Here is a 14,973-nt window from a genome sequence, read left to right on the forward strand (position 1 = left end):
ACATTTTCTTATCTCTGGGTTGGGTTTCTGCTGTTAAAAAGCAGTATATCAGGCAATAAAACACTCACTTATCTGGGAAAGAGACAACATAAATTGCCTTCTTGGTTGATTTCACTTTGACAAAAGCTTCTTCTCTTCCATTAAATTCCGGAAGTGGTGTAATTAATTAATTAATTTACACACTCTGAAAAAGCATATTAAAACTCCTTCCCCCCCAATTTCTTCCTTTCTTTTCTGCAACCTTCTGAACTTTGGGTTTAACCAAGGACTGTCTTCTAACTTGAACTATCAGAAGAAACATGAGTCTTCATGCTTTCGTCTGACGGCTGATCTGTTTCGCTTTCATCCTCACTAACTTCCCCCACATCTCTTAAATCAGGGTAATTGACAGCTTCTAAGTCATCTCCGTCTTCTAAATCTAACATTCTAATTCTAAAGGCTGACAGGGAACACACACAACAAGTATAAGGAAATAAAGGAAAGCAGGGGTGGAAAGAGACTGAAAGAAGGGGTGGAAAGAGATTGAAGTGATGAAATCTGCATCGAATCATACGTTCTGGCATATGTAAACTGAGGCTGCTATATCCAAGTAACCCCAGGGTGGGGTGTTTTTTTGGGGGGGGGTGTTTTTTGTTTTTGCAAGACAGTAGAAATGGGGGAAAGTAGAAAAGAGTTTCCTGCAAATTGTTCTTATCATCTTGTGATTGTTAGCTAGTAGGTAGTTTAGTTTAGTTTAGTTTAGTTTATTTAGATTTGTATGCTGCCCCTCTCCACAGACTCGGGGCGGCTAACAACAATAAAAAACAATGTAACAAATCTAATATTAAAAAGTAATCTAAAAACCCCCAATTTAAGAGACCAATCATACCAACAAACATACTATGTATAAATTCTATAAGCCTAGGGGGAAGGGAGAAAAAAATTTCAATTCCCCCATGCCTGACAACAGAGGTGGGTTTTAAGGAGCTTGCGAAAGGCAAGGAGGGTGGGGGCAACTCTGATATCTGGGGGGAGGTGGTTCCAGAGGGTCGGGGCCGCCACAGAGAAGGCATGAACTTGACATTCTCTTTCTTTAATTTAAAAATATTCATATAAAAGCATTAGTAACTTCAGTGGAAACCATGTAAGAATCCAAAGGTCTGGAAAAATATCTGGTATACTGTATTCTGTTTATGTACACTATTTAATCAATCTAATTACACACAAGGTAGTTCTCGACTTACAACCACAACTGAGCCCAAATTTTCTGTTGCTAAACCAGACAGCAACGTTAAAAGACTTTCCCCCATTTTATTACCTTTGCAGAGTTGTTAAGTGAATGACTTCAGTTGTTAACTTAGTAACACAGTTAAATGGAATCTGGCCTCCCCATTGACTTTGTTTGTCAGAAAGTCGCAAAAGGTGATCACATCACACTGCAAGACACATACATACATGCTAGTTGCCAAGCATCCAAATTTTGATCATGTGACCATGGAGATATTGCAACAGTCATAAGTATGAAAAAAGGTCATAAGTCACTTTTTTCAGTGCCGTTGTAACTTCAGTCAAAAGACACATAGTTTTAAGTTGAGAACTAGCTGTATACCATTGTCAGTGTACAATGTATTATTAAAAACTGGAGTAGATGCTGAACATAATGCACATACTTTTTATTATTAGATGTACTGGTTTCATTAGATCTTTTCATGTTGCCCCCGTGCACTTGTAATGGGAGCCTCGGGTTCCACATTAAAAGTAAGTTTGCTTTTAGAGGTATGAAAACTCACACATACTTACCTCATTTCAAGAGCACCAAACATGGACTCACACAAAAAAACCTCGGGAGTGCTAGGGTAGGGATAGTAAATATTGACTCATTCTGGAGCTGATGGAGGGTGGATAGCAGGAGAAAAAGTGCTGTTTTAAGGGCTGGTTTTACCCATTAATATCTGTTTCCCTTCCAGAAGTAATAAGATAATGAACTAAATTAGCAAAGAAGAATCTTTGCTCAGAATTAATACGATGTATCAGAATACATACAATGGTTATGCAACATCAGTCACGGAACAAATTACATGGGTCCTGAAGTACCTGGAGCCTAACCTCACAAAATTTGTGGGTTTTTTCCCCATTTCTGAATCTATGGAGTTTCTCAGCCATCCAGGTTCTGGTTGTTCCAAAAAGACAACTGGACTTTCTTGGGTTTTTTCCCCCTTCTATATATACAATTTTCCAGTTCTCTGATTTATTATATTTCCATTTGTTCTTGGTTTTCTTGACAATCTCTGCACATTTTTTTCAAAATGTTTCCTAGGCTCCTTACCGTCTAAATCTGCTGATGGGTTCAATTTTGGAATAGGAATTGAAATATATATACATTTTCTAGACTGTGCAAGTTATTAGACATTTTCAAGAGAGTTACTGTTAACAGAATCTGATTTCCGTTGTATTCTTTTCATTTCATGTCATGTCATTTATTCTGATTTGCATGCCACCCAAATCCCAAGGGACTCTGGGCAGCTCACAACCAAGGAATAAAACATACAATGTAACATTAAAAGCCCATTAAAAGACAATCTAAAACAATTGAAAACAAACAATTGAAAACAATTAAAACAGTTAAAAACCATACATCTCATTAATGGCTGGATCCCAATGGTGTACCATCAGATCAACGCCCCCAGGCTTGCCGGAAAAGCCAGGTCTTTACAGCTTTCCGGAAGGCCAGTAGGGTGGCGGTAGTCTGGATCTCAAGAGGCAGCTGGTTCCAAAAAGTTGGGGCAGCCACAGAGAAGGCCCTCCCCTGTGGGCCTGCCAGCCAACACTATTTAGCTGACGGAACCTAGAGAAGACCAACTTTGTGGGCCCTTATCAGTCACTAGGAGCTATGTGGTAGAAGGCAGTCTGGCCCTAAGCTATGTAGGGCTTTAAAGGTAATGACCAACACCTTGAATTGCACCCGGAGACCAATCTTGCCACCTTAGTAAAACTACATCAAGAAACAGTATTTTCTTTCATCTGAATAATGCTGATATCTCGGGCAGGATCCATGAAAGTTATAGAATGCCTGTTTCTTTTCCTTCACTGATGGCACTGCTAGGTAAGGAGACAAGAATAATAGAAAATACAGTTGCATCTTCCATATACAGAGAAACCACTGCAACACAACTTGAGTGTTCCTGCACTGCCATACTTCTTCCTCAAAATCATGAGTTTCTACTTTGTGTCTTCTGGCCCTGACTGTTGCTGACGGAAGGGATTCTGAGATAGGTTTTCAAAATAAGCAGGCAGAAAGAGTAACCAGGACTTTGAAAGAGAACCTTTTCTCTCTGTGGGTGCGTGTGTCTCAAAAATTATAATTCACATTACTCCAGTTGCTAGCTAGTTGATTCAGAACAGCATCCTGAACAAGGAACCAGTTTGTATGCCTCCCTCCTGGAGAAAGCAAGAAAATGTTCCAGTTACATGGTACCATGAACTGTCTGTTTGGATGTTGCAGGTAAAATCACACAAGCTGGCTGAAACCAAAAGAATGATTTTATCAATTGGTGCCGCACGCTCCTTGGTTTAGCATTTCATTCTTCTCCTGTGTTGCATCGCTCTGTGCTGGAAGAGATTTTTCCGGGGGGCTTTTTTTGGTGACCTGCTCATCTAGCCATGCAGCTTCTGCCCACGTGTTTGTCAGTGGTTTTCCAAGTGTTTCTGGCAGCATCAGTGTTAACACTCCACTCAAGAAGGCCATGATTCCAACAATCAACTAAAAGGAAGAAAACAGCATTCAAATGAGTGTCAGAAATAGGTTTATTTCTGGGGGTAATATTGCAATGCAAGAAAATGGTTTGTAACCATGTAAGCCATAATCAGTATGTAATCTGGGGTTTGCTAATTGTGCTGCAACCTGATTGGCTGTAATCTATATATAAGGAGTAACACCCTTGCATGGGTGTGGTTTGTGCTAGGTGGTTTGTTATAGTGGTTTTGTGAATTAGTGGTTTGTGGGTGGTTGCAGTGGCGGATGTAATAGTAGTGTATGATAGTATTGTGATAGTTTATTTAGACAAGCATTTTGCTAAGAAGAAAAGTAAAATATGTTTTTACAAGAAAGCCTGCAGCAGTGTTTTTCACTGAAGACTTCAATTAGGTTTAGTGGTGAACTGGCTAGTTGGTGGGGTTACCTTTCGCATGCGCAAAACTCTCTCTAGCTGCCATTGTATATTTGGAACACTGATATCTAGAATCTCCTTAGCAATTCTAGGTGGCTTTTATACAGGGAGTCCTTGATGTACGACCAGAATCAGAACCAGAATTTCCATTGCTAAGCAAAGGTAAGTTAAGCAAATCTTCCCTGATTTTGCAACTTTTTTTTGCCACAATTGTTAAATGAATTACTTTGTAAATGCACATTAATGCACATGCACATTAATGCACGTTAATTTAATACAAAAATTAATTTGTAAATGCACATTAAGTGAATCTGACTTCCCCATTGACTTTGCATGTCAGAAACTGACTGGGAATGTCATAATGAAAGATGTGAAAGATAAATCAACTTAGCAGCTGGTAGTAGTCAGGCCCAGATTTCTATTAAAAAGTTTGGTGTGACTCTTAGGTATGGCACCTACCTGTGGGAAGAAGATCCAAACACTTGACAGATAGACACAGAAAGGTGCAACTACACTCCCAGCTCGGCACATCATGCTCCCACTTCCAACAGCAAGCGACCTGCAATACCAAAAATGATACTGTTCACTTGAATTGTCCAAATTACGTGGCTACTGTTACAACATAAAATATTTTTCATAAAGTACTAATAGTGGTTCTCAACCTTTCTAACGCCGCGACCCCTTAATACAGTTCCTCATACTGTGGTGACCCCCAACCATAAATCTAGCACCAATTCTCCCAACAGAGTTTTAAGCTGATTGGCAGGAAGGTCAGAGGGACACCCTCACTGTAAAAGCCTGATTGGTTGGATTGAAAAAATATATTCCAAGGCGCCAGAAGAGAAGCTTTAGTTCCTAACACCATGGGAAATCTGTCTTTTCCCCTGGTCTTAGATGACCCCTGTGAAACGGTCGTTCGATCCCCATGCCCTCCAGGTTGTGAACTACTGTACTAAACTGATATATTAATACCCATGTTTCCCCGAAAATAAGACCCTGTCTTATATATTTTTTGAAGCATGAAATAAGTGCTTGGCCTTCTTGCCATGCACTCAAAAGCCTGGCTGGGCTTATTATCAGGGGATGTCTTATTTTGGGAGAGAGAGGGTACTGTTAACACTAGCTGTAAAGAGGGGAGGGAAGAACTCACCGTACAACAGTTGGATAGAGTTCTGCCGTATACAAGTAGATAAGGCCAAATGCAATCCCTATTGCAAATTTTCCAGCCATATTTGCTAAAATACTCAGAGTATTGAAATCCTATTAAGAAGAAAGACAATTTGTAAAGCATGTGGAGAGAGAACACAGATTTAGTTTATCTTTGTGTACCAGAATTTATGTAAGACTTCTAAACATAAAGAATCCATGTTGTTCATCCAATTCACAGCTGACCAAAGTCAGGCTTCCTTTATTCAGTTTTCTGTATATAAACCCCATATTTTGGAACTCATTAAACCTCCTTAAATCTGTAAATTTCCCCCTCCCCCATTCTTTTTAGAAGAAATCCTTGAAGCAGTATTATTTGACCAAATTCCCTAAATAAAATTTATTAGTGACTATCCTGGGAGAATGTTGAATTATTTTTATGTAGTTGTTTTGTTCTATGATACTGTCTACAATTATGACTTTGTAATCAAAGAGTCTTTTGAACTATATAAGCTAGCAAAACTGTAAAATAATAAAAACCATCATAGGGTTAGAACTATGTCGCTAAAACACGATCTAAGTATTGCCCACAAGATCATATGCGGCAACATTCTACCTGTCAATGACTACTTCAGCTTCAATCGCAACAACACAAGAGCACGCAACAGATTCAAACTTAATATTAACCGCTCCAAACTTGACTGTAAAAAATATGACTTCAGCAACCAAGTTGTCGAAGTGTGGAACTCATTACCTGATTCAGTAGTGTCAACCCCTAACCCCCAACATTTTTCCCTTAGACTATCCACGATTGACCTCTCCAGGTTCCTTAGAGGTCAGTAAGGGGCGTGCATAAGTGCACCAGTGTGCCTTCCGTCCCCTGTCCAGTCGTCTCTCCTTATCTCATTTATCTTTTCTTCCTTTCAAATATGTTCACCTATACTTTTATATCTTTTCTTCTATTCTTTTCTTCATTTATATTATTACATATCTATTCTCTTCGATGTGCATTATGTATTGGACAAAATAAATAAATAAAATAAATAAATAAATAATATGTCATCAGCCATTATAAGAACTATTTGTAACACGTTTTTCCGATTTAACTGCTCTTGAAAGGTTTTGCAATTTCATTTCTGAAGGTCCCTGCAAACATTCATTCATTGACAAAGGAATGTTAATTCACTTCAAGTCACAGAGTGGCATGGGGCTATTTTGGCTCAATATGGGAAACCTAACAGAGCATTGCAAATTAAATACATCAAATGTGTTCCTATAGGATCCAATAAGATTTTGGTATGAGTCACCCACCTGAGGCATGAGCATCACTATCCCACAGATCGCTGCACTCATGATGAGGAATGGGATCAAAGTGTTTCTTCTCCCTATTTTGTCCATTCCCAGGCAGGCAATGACATATGCTGGAAGCTCCACAGCACCTGCCATTAGAAAATTCATGTTTTTTAGAAAGTTCTTAAGAGCTTAAAGACACAACTGAGTTTATAGTTCCCTGTAGTTTTTTCCCCTTTTTCCAATAGAAAGAGCTCGTTGTCTGGTGGCATACTTAAGTCCTTGCATTTCATAAATGGTTTCATATCCCCAATAAAGATGAGTTTTTCATTCTGCTTTTTTACTGTTTCTTCTAAGCAAATTGGCTCAAGTCCCATTACCCCTACCCCACAAGAATGCTGACTGAGAATTATGGAAGTTGGAATTAAATCTGAACAAGATTGGGCTGGGGAAAGTTAACATAGGCAGATAAGCCTCTATAACTATAGTGAGGTATCTATAACTCACACTTCTCCATCCTCAAAAGTAATAAGATTTGGCCTATCTTACAATGTTAGTGCAAATATTGAATATAATTTACAGAAATGCACTTGCCACTGAGGAAAGATGCTCCAGAAAAATGAAAATTGGCTATCTTTCTTACCTCTACAACTTGTGTTTTTAAATAAAATAACTCTTCAAAACTCAGCCATTTCTTTGGACATAACTTTGTAATGGTGAGTCATCTTGTAATGTTTACTTAGTATGGAAGGGAAAACACTTTTAAATATGTTAATTGATTTGTATTAATAAATGCTGATCCTTAAATGATCCCAAATAACAAACAACAACAATCTATGTAAACTGAACAATTTTGAGACCCACTAATTTCAACAGAAGGTATCTAAGCACACAATGAACATTCCCCAGGAAGAGTTAAAGATCCTTTAACTTGTCTGCTTCAGTGACTCCATTCAGCCATCCAGTAATCCATGAAGGGGATTCTAATAATAGATTGTTTTTAAAAAGGTCTTATGGAAGAGGAACAAATTTTACCTGACAAGGTCAAAACTGGGTTAAAAATGGATTTTAAAATGACAGCCAGCCAGAATGATACAGAAAATGATGTTACAGTGGACATGCATTTCTTAATAATTAAAAGGGATATGCAAATAACAAATGAATAGAATGTCCTGAATAATCTTCCTATCTGAATTTACAAAAAAGAAGCGTGTTAAAAGTTTTGAAGAATTTTGAGACAGGACAAAGGAACGATGAAAGGAAATCAAGTCCTACATTATTTGAAAGGACTAAAGATCAAGATTTTTAGAAATAAAAGGAAGGAATATAAAATTGGTTTTTTATGGTTTTCATTTTCAAATTTACGTGGCCTCCCATCTCACAAAAATAGTGTTTTTGATTGGCTGAGAACAAGATTAAATATCAATTAAAAATATACCAAATATTATTATTTTAAAAACTTTAAAAAACAGAGCCAAGAAAGAATGGCAGATGTTAATAGCAATGGAGCCACTCCAGTATCTCACTGGTCCCCTGGGTACCCACATTTGACGGTATTACCACGTTTCAAGGATTTTAAGAAAATCAACGTGGATGGAGCCAGTCTTGCTTCAGGGAGGAAGATGTTCCAATAACTGCCAGGGCAGAGAAGGCCCCTCCTAGGAGCATGATCCCAGTGACCGGTTAGGTCCCACAGAGTTGGCCTTCTCCCATCGACTAAACAATGCCGTCTGGTGGGACCCAAGAGAAGAGCCTTCTCTGTGGCAGCCCCGACCCTCTGGAACCAGCTCCCCCCAGAGATCAGAACTGCTCCCACCCTCCTTGCCTTTCGTAAAGTTCTTAAGACCCATCTTTGCCGTCAGGCAAGTGGGGAACTGAGACATCTCCCCCGGGCCTATACAGTTTATACATGGTATGTTTGTGTGTATGCTTGCTTTTAATAATGGGGTTTTTAGTGTTTTTTAAATTATTAGATTTGTTCTTCCATTGTCTTTGTTATTGTTGTGAGCCGCCCCGAGTCTACGGAGAGGGGCGGCATACAAATCTAATAAATAATAATAATGATGATGATGGTGAACGTATGGCACGCGCACCAGTGCCCCAGGTCAAATCTCAGGGTGTTTCTTTCGTGAGCTTCTGTTTTCCTGCAAATGACAGGAAAACAGATGCCATACATCCCACCGGCCAGCTGGTCTTCAGATCTCTACTGATTCATGCACACATTTACAGGTGTGCACACATCTTTCAGTTTGGGCATGCGCACGTGTGTAGTTTGGGCACTCGGTGTCTAAAAGGTTCGTTACCATTGCCTTAGGACCTGCCAAATGTTACTTCCTAACTGACATAGTATGCCTCTCCCGCCAGATTGGATGGGATGGGCAGATGTAATTGGGGAGAGACAGCAGCTGCCACACCTGAAACCCAGCTTGGGGCATTTATTTATTTTTATTTATTTATTTATTTTGTCCAATACAAATTGAAAGTTGAAGAGAATAAAAACATGTAGTAGTAAATATCAGGGAAAGGATAGAACAAAAGATATGAGAATAGAATACAGTGATCCCTCGAGTTTCGCGATCTCGATCTTCGCGAAACGCTATATCGCGATTTTTAAAAAAATATTAATTTTTTAAAAAACCACTTCCGGGTTTGGCTTCGGGAGTCAGCTGGGAAGCGGCGCGGCTGTTTTAAAAGGTCGCAGCCGGCCTGGGGGGCTTCCCAGCACCCCCCCCGAATCCCCAACCCGGGTCCGGGGGGGTGCTGAGTCCTGAAGCCAAACGCGGAAGTTCGGCGGCTGGACAAGTGGCGGACGGACAAGCGGCGGACGGACAAGCGGCGGACGGACAAGCGGCAGACAGACAAGCGGCGGACAAGCGGCGGGCAGACAAGCGGCAAACAAGCGGTGGGCGGACAAGCGGCGGGCGGACAAGCGGTGGCCGGACAAGCGGCGGCCGGACAAGCGGCGGGCGCGGCAGCAGCGAGGAGCCGAAGATCGGGGTTTCCCGTTTGCGGCACTGCCGAGCAGATCAGCTGCTGGGCGGCGGAAGGAACCTTCCCTGGGCCAGGTGCAGAAGTAAAAACACCATCTGCGCATGTGCGGCCATGGAAAAAAATGGTGTGCATGCGCAGATGGTGTTTTTCCTTCCGCACCACTATATTGCGAAAAAAATCGAGTATCGCGAGGGGTCTTGGAACGCAACCCTCGCGATACTCGAGGGATCACTGTATGTCAATGCAGAGTAGAGGAAAGGTTATATGAATGGGAGAAAATATATATAAAATACAGGGTTCCCTCGATTTTCGAGGATTCGAACTTCACGACTAGCCTATACCACGGTTTTTCAAAAAATATTAATTAAAAAATACTTCGCGGGTTTTTTTCTATACCACGGTTTTTCCCGCCTGATGACGTCATACGTCATCACCAAACTAATAATTTTTGCAAATCAATAACAAAAAAAATAGTTATTGTTCATAAATAATTATGTTTATAAATATCAGGATCACTAAATGTCTTATTCAATGGTGAGTCCCAGTAATAACGGTGAGTAAATTATTGTTAAGGGAATGGGAAATGGTAATTTAGGAGTTTAAAGTGTTAAGGGATGGCTTGTGATACTGTCCATAGCCAAAAATGGTGTATTTACTTCCGCATCTCTACTTCGCGGAAATTCGACTTTTGCGGGCGGTCTCGGAACGCATCCCCCACAAAAATCGAGGGAACACTGTATAGGATATCACAAAAAGAGACACACTCCCCCTCCAGACCCAGCCTGGGAGGTTATCACTGATTTTAAAAACAGCAGAGATAGAAAACACACACACACACATACACACAAAAGACCCCTCCAACCCTTCCAACAGTGGAGTGGCCCATCAGAGCTTATGTGGAACCTAGGCAAGGCTAGGATTATGCGTGAAGGTGTAAGCAGAGAGATGAGCAAAGCATAAGCTGAGGAGTGAGGAGCAGAAGCAGGTGATGAGAAAGCACCTGTGTGAGAGATGCAGCTGGGGCTTCTTGGCTGTGTACCTGCCGTTCTCCATCACATGGCAGGCACAAAATATTATTTTTAGTTTAAGAACTGTTGACACATATATGCAGGCCAACATATGAAACTAATATAATAATAATTTTTGTAACTTCTGGCTTGAATGGGCAGGAGATCCCCATAGCCTGAAAGATATTTCAAGGGTTCTTCCAGGCTGAAAGGGTAGTTCGTAAACAAGAGATAGGTTGTGGGAGGAGATGATTTGGTCAATTTTAGGAGAAGGTGCTAAGTTACTAAAATGGTTCATACTTGTGATGACAGAGGAAGCCACTTTTTTACACATTTCTTTTTTTCTTTACTATAGTCTTATTTTTCTTTTTCTTTTATTTTTTCTTTCTTTACTGCACTATTATTTTTTTAAGCTTTGTGTTCATCCTTACTGTTATAATTGTATTTTTAAAATAAAATTACTATTAAAAACTACTTGCAGGATATGTTATGTGTATATGTTCAGAGATATTTAGTTGCCTTACTTTTCAGTAAACAAATGGAGAGAATTCCTTGCTTACTGTACTTCTCCCTACATTGCCAGATGCAACAGGGATAGTCTTAACAAAAATCAAATCTTTATGAGGAACTCGTAAATAAGGGGTGTGCATAAGTGCACTTATGTGCCTAATGTCCCTGTCCTACTGTCTTATTATCCTTTCTATTACTACGTTCTACTTATGTTATGTTATGTTAATATGCACTATAATACTATACTTGTTTGACAAATAAATAAATAAATAAATAAATAAATAAAATAAACTCTTAAGTTCTTTAGAGGATCTTCCAACCGCCTCTTCCAACCGCCTTCTAGTGCCCCCAGTCCTGGTTGAAATTTTTATTCATTACACTTATTTGTATTTCACGAACGACCTGGCTAACTCATTTGTATAAATTTACAGTTTGTGGAATAGCTACCATCCTAGCATGGACCTAGACTTGGAAATAACCAGCAACAGTGATAATCCCTGGACATGTACTGTTGTATTTCTGTTCCAAGTGCAATAAGTTACATCAAGCAATATTTACCTATGAGAAACAGATTTAAAAATTCATTGCCTCCAAAGTTCACAGAACTGAGGGAGAATACATAATATCCTAAACTCCCCGTGAACCAAATCAGCCAGACTGTAATGGTCCTTCTTGCAATGTGCCAGTTACGGAACAGATCTAAGACGTTGTGCTTCTTCACGGGAGAACTGTCATGATCCCCCATTCTGCTATTGGCAAGATCGTCTTGCATCGGGTACAGTTCAGCAATTTTACAAGGAGTGCTTACTTTATTCCATCTTGCCATTACATTAATTAATTTTTGTGCCTCTTCGTATCTCTCCTCTGTGAGCAGCCAGAAAAGTGTCTCAGGAAGCATCCAGCAGCACAAGACAAATGGGAGAGTTGCTACAGAAAGGCAGATCTGATAGACCCACCAGGTCCGTGCCAAGTAGCCCACGAGAGCCACTACCATGACTCCCACAGCAAAGAAAGCATGGATGTGCATAGATGCCCAGGTGCGGGCTTTGATGCCCGTGTATTCAGTCACATAAACAAACACTACCACCAAGTAGCCACTTGATACCTAGGAGGGGAAAAAAGACACAGGTAAAATAAAATGGCTTCAGGCTCTAAGAGTTTTTTTGTAATTAAAAAAATGATGGTCAGGGATGGTACATGCTCAAAACAGGAAGGCACCTTTTCTTAACAGGGAAAGTGGTGCTACAGTAAGGATTGGGGCAATAATAGTGAGTGTGCAGGATGCTGTGAGTAGTGAAATGGGTGGTATTTAAAATGAATAAATACTGGAAACTAATGTGGACACAATCCAGCCAAAGGATGCCCAGGTGGCAAGATATTTATTTTATTTTATTTATTTGTCAAACAAGTATAGTATTATAGTGCATATTAACATAACATAACATAAGTGGAATGTAGTAATAGAAAGGATAATAAGACAGTAGGACAGGGACATTAGGCACAAAAGTGCACTTATGCACGCCCCTTACAGACCTCTTAGAAAAGGGGAGAGGTCAATTGTAGATAATGTAAGGTTGAAGATTTTGGGGTTGGGGGAAGCAACAACAGAGTCAGGTAATGAGTTCCAGGCGGTGACCACTCTATTGCTGAAATCGTATTTTCTGCAGTCATGTTTGGAGCGATTTACATTCAGTTTGTATCTATTACATGCTCTTGTGTTGTTGTTGTTAAAGGTGAAGTAGTGATATAAAAGCATGGACTTAGGGCATGGAACCATGGTCCAGATTCAGATCTCATGGTCATGAAATTGGATAGGTGATCTTTGGCTAATTGGTTTCTCAACACAGAGCTTTTCCCCTTAGAAAAGAAGCTAGGCGAAATGATTTAAACATAGGGCAGCCCACATTCACATACCTGAATTCCTGCACAATACAAGAATACATAAAATTGAGGCGGGGGATTGTCACCTACAATAAGATTCCTTATTTAGGAGAAAGGAAGTCAAAAAATTAACATCTCTGCCTTTAACTCTGGCTGGATTGAGACCATATAACACTTAAGCTATGGTGTCATTATTTTTTTGAAGGAAAGTGCCTGAAATGTGATCATTATTTTATTTATTGCATTTTATCTTAACAGGATTAGATCAATATTAAACCGATTTTTTAAAACTCTAAAGACTGTTTAATCTTGGCTGGGAAGTGCAGCAGTTTGAACTTTTTGAATAATCAGGCTTCTTTTAAAAAAAGTAACACTAATAATTTCATTAGAAAGGAGATAAGCTCATACTCTTACCATTGCGAGAAGGAAACGGACAATCACAAAACTGTTGTAGTTAAATGTGAACGCCACAGCAATGCCAAATATAAATTGTCCGGTGCTTGTGATCCACAGGATGTACCGTCTCCCTAGTCTGCGAATGACAACTGTAATAATAAATATTGCAGACACTGCATTGGAAAAACAGACACCTGAACTAACAAAAAACAAAGACATCCCACCAACCCTGTATTTGCTATCAAATCTCTCTACAATCTTCAGAAATGTTATCTTGGCTTCCAACAAATTACAACAGTATGTGAGCGCTAGCACTTAGATTTATATACACCTTCATAGTGTTTTACAGCCATCTCTAAGCGGTGTACAGAGTCAGTATGCTGTCCCTAACAATATACTGCTGCGGGTTGCAACAATGCAACTGGACTAGGATTCATTATATTCATCATATTTTTTTTAAACAGAAGAGTTTATTTGATAAACTCATAATAACTGTGAGTATATAGCAGTGATGACGAACCTTTTTTTCCTCGGGTGTCGAAAGCGCGTGAACACACACTATTGTGCCTGCACGAGTGCCCATACCCATAATTCAATGCCTGGGGAGGGCGAAAATTGCCTCCCTTGCCCTCCCAGAGGCCCTCTGGATGCCAGAAAAAGCCTGTTTCCCAACTTCTGGTGGGCCCGGTAGGCCCATTTTTCACCATTTCCAGGCTCCAGAGACTTCCCTGGAGCCTGGGAAGGGCGGAAACGCCCTCTCACATCCTCCTGGAGGCCCTCCAGAAATAAAAAATGCCCTCCCAGAGCCTCCGTGCAAGCCGAAAATCAGATAGCCAGTGCGCACATGTGTGCTGGAGCTGAGGTAGGGCAACAGCTCACATGCCAGCAAATATGCTCCTACTCAGGCAGGGGGTTGGACTCGATGACCTAACGGTCCCTTTCAACTCTATTAATAAATAAAAATAAATATGCCTCCACGTGCCACCTGTGGCACCCGTGCCATAAGTTCGCCATCACTGGTATATAGTATTATATATACTATATACTCATACACATTTATATATTTATTTGTTCATTCATTCATTTGTTTGTTTGTTTGTTTGTTTATATTTCTATGCTGGCCTTCTCAACTGATTGAGGGCATCTTACAACAGAATAAATACAAAAACAAAATGTGTGAGAAATCTAATATTAAAATACTAAAAATTCTAAAACCCCATTTTTCCTAAAAAAAACCCCAATCATCCTATGCACACACACACACACAAACACATGTATATAGCTTTCAGAGTATATAGTTCCACAAACTTTCAAAAGCCTGTCTTATTTTATATAGAAAAGTGGGGAAAGAGAGGCAAGGGAAAGGAAAAAACAGAAAAATCCACAGCAACCTAAAATATCTCATTAAATTGCTGTAATAATGGAAACTACCAATATTTGCACATATTTACTGTCAGTTACCAAGTCAGCTTAACAGAGAAACAATTAATAGCAAATATACAAGCTACTACTTGAAAGAAAAAAAATTCAAAAAAAGAAAAAATAGAAACCATATTTAACCATAAATGAATTAAAGACATTCCCCCCCAAAACAAAGAATATGCAAA

At 39.7% G+C, this 14,973-nt stretch overlaps 1 protein-coding gene across 1 annotated transcript in view; it reads right to left on the minus strand.

The window, feature by feature from the left end:
- Positions 1–2,431: 2,431 nt before the first annotated feature.
- SLC22A16 (solute carrier family 22 member 16) overlaps positions 2,432–14,973 on the minus strand; it is a 31,232-nt gene continuing 18,690 nt past the window's right edge. The window contains exons 3-8 of the mRNA XM_070733370.1: positions 13,385–13,502; positions 11,648–12,194; positions 6,603–6,730; positions 5,296–5,405; positions 4,605–4,704; positions 2,432–3,739 (exon numbers count right to left, since the gene is read on the minus strand). Of these exons, the coding sequence (XP_070589471.1) occupies positions 3,524–3,739; positions 4,605–4,704; positions 5,296–5,405; positions 6,603–6,730; positions 11,648–12,194; positions 13,385–13,502 (1,219 nt within the window). The 3' untranslated portion in view covers positions 2,432–3,523. The remainder of the gene's footprint in view (positions 3,740–4,604; positions 4,705–5,295; positions 5,406–6,602; positions 6,731–11,647; positions 12,195–13,384; positions 13,503–14,973) is intronic.

The sequence above is a fragment of the Erythrolamprus reginae genome, chromosome 1 (assembly GCF_031021105.1).
Source record: "Erythrolamprus reginae isolate rEryReg1 chromosome 1, rEryReg1.hap1, whole genome shotgun sequence".
Lineage (NCBI taxonomy): Eukaryota > Metazoa > Chordata > Lepidosauria > Squamata > Dipsadidae > Erythrolamprus > Erythrolamprus reginae.